The 8,478-nt window shown below is 36.6% G+C and overlaps 1 protein-coding gene across 1 annotated transcript; it reads right to left on the minus strand.

Moving 5' to 3' along the window:
* Window positions 1-2,675: 2,675 nt before the first annotated feature.
* On the minus strand, window positions 2,676-4,239 carry LOC116209976. The gene has a single exon (XM_031543749.1). It carries the CDS (start codon window positions 3,865-3,867, stop codon window positions 3,064-3,066), a length of 804 nt encoding a protein of 267 aa, XP_031399609.1. The 5' UTR covers window positions 3,868-4,239; the 3' UTR covers window positions 2,676-3,063.
* Window positions 4,240-8,478: the final 4,239 nt, after the last annotated feature.

The following is an 8,478-nucleotide window of genomic DNA, read 5'->3' on the forward strand; positions in this document are numbered from 1 at the left end:
GATGTCATTGGATCAGGGGATTCTTTTAATTAAGATAGACAATGGCCTCAATTTTCTTCAATTGCGAAAAAAAAATTGAATCTAGCTCGATCACTTTCCTTGAGCTGGTGTCACAACCTTATGCTCATCTCCTGCAATTATTTTTTAGTATTATAGATGAATGTATAGATCATGGGGACTGATCAAGCATCTATGAATTGTTGGAATTGTTTATATCAATATGTTGCAAAACTGATCAAACAAAGGATCTCTTTTCTTGCAAGAGACGGAGGAATGAAAGAGAGACTTGGCTTCAGAGCACCAAACATGTCGTGGAATATGAGCTAACCAGCAACCTTAGACAAGGTTAAATGAATAAAATATTAAAAGATTGTCACCCACTAGCTAAGGGCATAACTAAAATGCAAAATAAACAATTTCCGTGACCTTCACGAGACAACTTTCCAATTTCTGATTGGAGGTTATATGTGTTATAATAACCAGGGACGGAGGAAGGATTTAGTTCGAGGGGGCCAACGTCTTTGAAAGGGTCAATAAAATTTTGAACTTAGAGGTGGCGGATAGCAATAATTTCAAGAAAATTTGAAGAACGATATACAAATTTTCTTAGAATATCGGAATTTTAGGACCATATAATGTTTTTATTGGTTAAATGCAGTATGATCTGGGCTTTGGAGGGAATCGGTGCTAATTTGTAACAATGGGCTTTTGTTTTGGTTGCATAGAATTTAGAACTGGGTTGGTTTATTTGACCTTTTTGTCTTCCTTTGGATGAGTGTATGTGCCTTGTATATTTTGAGATGGGAATGCATAAAACCACCACTTACCAATAAGGTCTTGTAAATTATTGTGGTGGGAGTCATTCTAACCAATATGGCGATGGTTCGATACGGACTATTATCAATAACATCACTAATAAACGATCCCTTATTAATAAAACAAAGAAATCGGATGCATCAAGACATTAATATAAGAGGCCACTGAAATTATAGTTAATAGTTTAACGAGGCGTCGTGTTTTCTCTTATTGGCATTTACTTATATTGTTCATAATTTACTACTGATATATTTCTGAGACTAAATTAAAACTGTATCATTCAGTGACAACTGATACTTCACAACTTAAACTTGATGTACCTTTTAAACTGTCAAATCTATGGCAAATTACAATATCACATCATTCTTTATGCATAGATACAATAAATAACATGAAATTCGAGAATTTTCACCAACTCAATGGTGCATGAGTAACGTTATTACTATTACCTTTGGAAAGAAAATGCATTAAATATATATATATATATATATATATATATCGAATCAGATCAGGTGTGGTTTCAACAAGGTTGGCTTAGTGGAGCGGCCCATTTACGAGGTGGCCCTACATTATCTCGTGAGCTTGCCCCAATGCATTCAAAGAAAATCAAAATTTCACCGAAAAATAAAAATTTACAACTATTTTTATTTTTATAAGATCACGAGTATCATTGTTTGAGATTAATTCCGTTCTAATATCGAAAATTGTGTAGTTTCTAACAATCTTGAACAATTAGGAGTGCAATTTTTACTCCAGATTTGGCTGATTTAGATGAATCATTTTCGCATGGAAAAGCATTTCTAATAAATAATTGTACAATTTTTTTCCCCAATCTGCTATTGTATTGTTTAGGTATATTAATAATTTCGCGATGGGGTGCGAGCAGTTGAAATGTTGAGGCACTTCATTTTCCAAAAGGCATATATGCGGTTGAAAATTGTTGCACTGATTGATTTTGCTAAACTGTAGCCTCCTGATTGAGACACTCTACGTGCAGATAAAATAATAACATAGACCGCATTAAGTACCCTCATTTCTCTAGAAAGCAAGAGCCTATATTGACCGCACTCGATTCCTAAATCAATCGAATTTCTTCATTGCTTTAGGCTTAAGTGAAATTTGAGATTAATTGGTGGCCATACATATCAAAGAACCAATGGAAATTTGGAAATTCCTTATGGATTTCATAAAAAAATTGCGAAAACAATGCGATAAAAGGATTTTCTTTAAGGGGTAGGCCAGCACACACACGTCTTGCAGTACACCCCAAGAGACATATGTTATGCTCCAACCACAGATAAGACAGATAATGCCAAAATTAAAGGGGCCCTCGTCAAAAGAACTATATTCCCATCCTCTCAATGACCAAAAGAAGAGACTCAGAAGAAGGAATCAACAATTATCAAAGATGAGAAAAATGTAGTGATGCATATTTTCACTTAGTAATTATAAGATTTTATAATTAATATTTATTATAGTATTATTAGTACTCTTTTATTAACTATTAGAATTTATATTTCATTACACTAGTTCCACCGCATTTCTTATAATAAAAAAGATCTTAAAAAAAATGGAAAGGAAAAGGAAGAAAACAAGCATGGGAGTGCCATAAGGAGGAAAGATTCCTTTGTTCAACTGTCTCCCATGCCCATGACAACTTGATGTCCATCATCTCATTACTATCCATTAATTCTTTACCCCTTTCATCTGCTGCAGTTGTCACTATTGAGATTACAAGATCACGGTACTCATTTTTCGCTTGGACGATTGATGGTTAAATCAAGATGTTAAAATCACAACCGACTGCTCTAAAATGTTAATTATTTTTGTTATATGGGGACAGATAAATAAGAAAACAGTAAGCACAAACCAAATCTATCATGTGATCCTTCGGGTCTATTTCAATTTGACATGTTTTATTTACAGAAGTGACAGCACTGTCTACCCAAAAATGAAAAAGAAATACTATTGATGACCAAATAGTTCTAAACTCACTCCGATGTGGTTTGAAGATCATCAAGTCTCGAATTCGATCCCCCAGAACATATGCTAGAGTGGGCTCTTTGACTTGGGCTTGAGATCACCTTCGGCTCCTGAAAACTATACTAGGTCTTTGATGATGTTACGCCAATGAAGTCAGTGCTTGTGCCGGTTGATTGCTGCCGTCCCTCATTTTATCCAGAAAAAAAATAAAAAATGAAAAAGGAATGAGTGAGCGATTAAGTATTACAGCGAGCAACGTGATGATCATTTCTTCTTCTTTTTGACCTTTCCATTACAGAAAAGAGACCCAAACCCGAAGAGATTTACGGTACCGATCGAGATGTGGGGCTGGAAGTTCAAAACGGGACTAATCCTCACTCCGCTGCCGTAACTCTTCCGGTTCGCGGGATTCGTCTTCTGCTGCTGCCACGCATTGTATGAATATGGCATTCCGAAAGATGACTTCCTCCCGTAGACCGATGGCTGCCTCTGGAAACTCTGCCCCTGCCTCGGGTTATACTTCGGATTAGGGTGCTGCTTTGGGTTCGGGGCCGAGCCGGTCGAATTGCTTCGTGATAAGAAATGTAGTGATCGCATCAGGCCTCTGCTCCGGTTGATTTCGCAGTTGAGGCTGTTGCTCCGCTTGAACTGCCAGAAAGACCTGGGCTGCTGCGGGGGGTTCTCGATCTCCTCTGTGTCGGAGTTCGACGACAAGAACTCTTTAAGCCGCTTCTTCTCGGAGCTTACATTGGCTGTGACCCGATGACGGGAGGGGACTACGGGGACTGGTTCGCTACGGGTTTGAGGTAGATCCCCGAGTTTCGGCTTCTTGATCTCAACTGGGAGGATCTTGCCATTCGAGAAGAGCTCCTCTGCTGACGAGAGTTCTTGAATGAAGGCGGCGCCGATGCAGAAATCGAAGTTGGAGCTCGACTCCAAGAGGCAGCCGTCCGATCGGCGGTGGCTCTCCTCGACTGGGACCCGATCGCAGTCCTTCAGATCGTGCGAGAAGGAAATCCTGGGACTGATTCCTGGGCTGGAAATCTCCGAGCAGACATCAACTGCCATGGATGTTATTCCAAGGAACTTCACTCCGAGGAACAGAGGCTGTCTGTCTGAGGAGGGAGAAATGTCGGGTTTCTACACATTCTGGGGATTCGGAGAGAGCCGCGAAAAGGGTTTCAAAAACTCGATCAGAGGACAGTGACAGAGGGAGTGTTTGGCGATGGTTTTCGGATTTGGAGTAAAAAAGGAGGGACTTAGAGGAAGAAGGAAGTCAGAAATTGCAGCTTTGGGCTTTTTCACTTTGTCTGAGGAAGAAGAAGAAGAGGAACGGGAAGATTAATGTTGGGAGTACGGGTGTGGACGGGCACCAGGTAGACCCGGAATATGTCGGAATCTACTATGATCTGGGTAGATTTTAAAAATAATAAGGTGGGATTTGAGTAATAATTTAAGGAATAGGTAAAAATAAGTTCCGACTCTAATGTACAGGGTACTTAAAACCTGTATGTGAACCCTATTTCTTTTTTCATTATTATTATTATTATTATTATTATCATTATCATTTTATATGTCACAGTAACTTGAATCATATTTGATAAACATAATAAAGTCAAGTCCTATATCTAAACCAAGAGTTACTAATCATCGTCCCTGCCTCTTCTTTCTCTTCCCCTTTAGCTTTTCCCACCCATAAAGACTCGTTTTATTGTGGATATTCAGTTTTATTTTGTTAATGTGGATGAGATTTTTTCCTTTTATATATTTTAATTACTGTGTTTGAAGAGAAAAAAAAAATATACAGGTTCTTATATGGTATCCGAAAGTTGTGATATAATATAAGTTCTAGATAGAGTCCAAGTCCAGATTTCAACATGGTAAGGTCTGGTTATTGGTTACCTACAAGGTAAGGTCTAAATACCTTGAAAAATACATGATATCCGGACCCGCATACCTCTAATTGGGAGGGACTGAGGGGTATTTGTCAGGTGAATAGGGGAATATGTGTAATAATTGAATTATTTATTTATTTTCGATTACAAGTGCACTTGAGACTAATAAAAAGAAAATAACAAATGGGATTGGAGTTCGAAATCAAGAAATTCTAGATTCGATTTCGTGCTCTTGATTTTGGTTTTATTATTTCTTTATTAGCTCCATAAACTTATACTAATCCAAAAAGAGAATTACTAACTAGAACTGAATTTAAAATCTCTTAATTAATTAATTAATTATGCCGAACTCCCTTTATGAATGATTGGTTTTTTTTGATTGGATGGAATGGGCATGAGGAGAACGGAGGAGGCAAAAGTAAAGAGGAAAAATAAAGGGATTATTGGATTCCTTTGGTTCAAAGTAATCAGTGAAAGAAGGGATGAAGGGATATGAACACAGTTGAATTTAAGCACCGAAAGCCTACTAAAGGATCTATTTATTCTCCTATTTCGGTTTCCAATGTATCTCCCTTTTCCTTATTTTCTCCCTCTTCTTTCTTGCTTTTCTCTGCCCTGCTTTTTTATCCTAACAACCATAGCAATCAACACAAGAACCTTCAATTAGCTCTAATCGGATTTTTTCGCGTCACTGTCGAATGTGATTGTATCGTCAACAGTCAGATGATCGTGACTCGACCATAAGGGATGGCTACTTATGGAGTTGACAGTCCACACATATTGTCATGTCAATGTTTGTGCTTAATTTGCTTTGGTTGGTCCTCCTAATTGCAAAAGATCTCAATAGTTAAATTAAGCTTAACAAAATTCTTTATGATTCTAACGTCCTCTTCAGAATTAGTCAGCAGGTGGCGAGGTCGTTAAGTATTTAAGGAACCGCAATAAAAAAAAAAAACTAAATGAGGCGAATCGACATCTCGATTGGCGCTGGTGGAGTCTGTCCTAGAGTGTGGCAGCTGGACTGCTGAGGTAAAATAAGCTAAACCATATCTAGTTTGAAGGAATATGTGCTATTTTTCCATAATTCGAGTAGTATTAGGTGTTCTTACTGCTTGAGTGATTTGATGCGTCATAATGGAAAAACATAAACTTACTAGATAGGAATCACATATGTATGTTTCAAGCATTTTTGTAGTGTAAGGTAATTGCTCTCTGAGCATATATCATATAACTTCTAACAGAGGGAATATTTAAACTATATAAGTTATGATTTGATGACATGCTAATGCATGCATGTGTTAATTATTAGTTTCATGTCTTACTTGTTTCTCGGAAAATTTTTATTTTTGTATATATGTTTGCAGCGCAATAAATTATTGACATATATATATATATATATATATATATATAACATTCATATTCTCTCTACACGATAGAGAAACAAAAAGAAATGTGAGAGCATTGGAGGTGGATCCAGTGTTAGATCTAAAGCCATAATTATTATGAGGTGTAACAACACCACGTCTTTTTTTAACATTAGTCTTTGGTAAGGAAGGTAAATAAAGATATTAACCGTTGGCAAGTGGAAACTGAAACACCTCAGCTAAACATCAGGGTAAAGCCCCACTTCTTAAATCGGATATTGAAATGGATCCCTACCGACAATATATAATGGTATTAACCTTGTTTTAGTGTGTAGAGTTTAAGGATTAAAAGATACTCACGTTGAAAAGTTAACAAGAAAATTATGAGTTTATAAGAAATCGCTTATAGATCTAGTGAAAATTTTATATTTAGACATCATTAGTGAAATATACAACAAGGATTTGCTTTTACCTAAATCGAGGATTTCACTCGTGTTTTTTATGGAGCAAATTATTTACATTAGGAAGTTCCACAGTCATCTACGAGTAAAGATCAAAACACATAAAATGCATACAGGCTCAAATATTCACAAAGCTGTGAAATCTCCTTCATTCAAAGACACGCTGGCCCAAAACAAAAGCAAAGCTAAAAATATCAGTCGGACATGACATTAAGTACTTCACTATATGATAATGAGTGTGCAGGACCAAACAGGCTTCACTATATTACGATCGATACGATCGAGTATATTGTATGAAGCCCATTGAAACATGCATGTGGTATCTAATTATATGGTGCTAGACTGTATAGTATATTTATTGGGAGAACATGGACAAATTAATCATGCAACATATGGGCTTTTGATAAAAGAGGAAAAAAAAGAAAAAAAGAAGCTCTTGCTGCATTACTTATCCGCAACAGATGACTCTAGTGTTTCTTCTTTCAGTACGTTCGCGTCCTCTTTGCCGTGCCAACATAGTGGTACCCGATCCTCGTTGGATGACCCCCCAAATCATACCAAATTGATTTGACCATGTAAAAGCATCGATTTGGCATCTCGAGGGAATTTGGACTCTTTTTAGCGGCTCATGAGTCCTTGATGGCCATTGGATCAACTTGCGACCTGCCACCGATCAACCGTTGATCCAGTGATCATCAAGGCCACATATAAGAGTTCATTCCCCGTTGAATTTAGGCTTAAAAATATTGCATACCTCTCACCAGGTTCTCGGACAATCAATGAATGCATTTTAAGACATTAGTTATTCTATAATATCCGAAAAAACTTATTCACTGATCAAGAAATATAGCGAGTACTTGAGAAATCCAGCCCCATTAAGGGAATATAAATAGATAAGGGCTAAAAAAGTACTTTTCACGAAACCATCCTAATAGATTAGTTTTTCGGTAAAGATTCTAATAGATGAGTTAAATCTTGTCAAATAAAGGGGCCAAAAAAGACTTCCAATCTAAGGACCTTCCTGGGTTGTGGAAAAAGTCTTAGTGCAATGACATAGGGCGTCAACTCATAATCAAAATGTTATGGATTCAATTCTCACAAGTGAGACTTATATGTCTAATTATATTGATTTGTATCGTATCCATGTACTAAATTTATTGGCCATACTTATAATTGAAATAAGACCTTCATGGGTAAGTTAGATGTTGGCGGTTTCACATTGCATAGGCTGTGCAAAGAATAGAGTAATGCGTAGAGATCGTTTCTATAAAGACTTGTACTAAAAATTCCACTAGCATTTGACGAGAGTAACCTAATTAAAGTCAAGCCAATCGAGAATTGTTTTTTTACGAATTAAAATTTAAAAGCAAGAAATAAGCAGCATAAGTTCAGTCAATGGAAAAAAAACCTAGGATTATTATTCCCCCTAGCACTTCACTAATTTATTTATTTCTCCCCATCACTAACCCGTCTAAGATTCAATTCACTAACCTAAAATTCTAATCTATCCTTAAGTTTCTTTCGAATCAATTAAGAAAATACTCACACTAACCGATCCCCTATATGTCTATGGTTACCGAATTGGTGCAAGCTCATTAAGAATTAATCCTAATTTGGCTACCTAAGATGAATATGTATATTTCTATCCTACCCATAAATTAACCATAAACTTGAATCTACCATCGAAACGATCTACTAAAGTTAATCTTAGGTTATCCTTACCTCGATTTAAACCTAAAATTCCCCTTTCGAGTTCAATTTGGTTATTCGATCAATTCAATTAGTGGCCAAGTAACTGAAAGCATTAAGCACATGTAAAGATAAATGAATCAAAATCAAATACTTGATAGATCAAGAGAGAACAATAAATTAATTACGTGCTAGGTTCCATCACAATCCTATAAAGGTGAGATTAGCTCGTGATTGTAGAAATAAAAGCAAAGGAGTTCTTCCTGAACA

This window comes from Punica granatum, chromosome 6, assembly GCF_007655135.1.
Source record: "Punica granatum isolate Tunisia-2019 chromosome 6, ASM765513v2, whole genome shotgun sequence".
Classification (NCBI taxonomy): Eukaryota; Viridiplantae; Streptophyta; class Magnoliopsida; order Myrtales; family Lythraceae; genus Punica; species Punica granatum.

What these genes read in the sequence shown, in the direction of transcription:
- LOC116209976 (XM_031543749.1), bottom strand. Translation starts at nt 3,867, where the DNA reads ATGGCAGTTGATGTCTGCTCGGAGATTTCCAGCCCAGGAATCAGTCCC.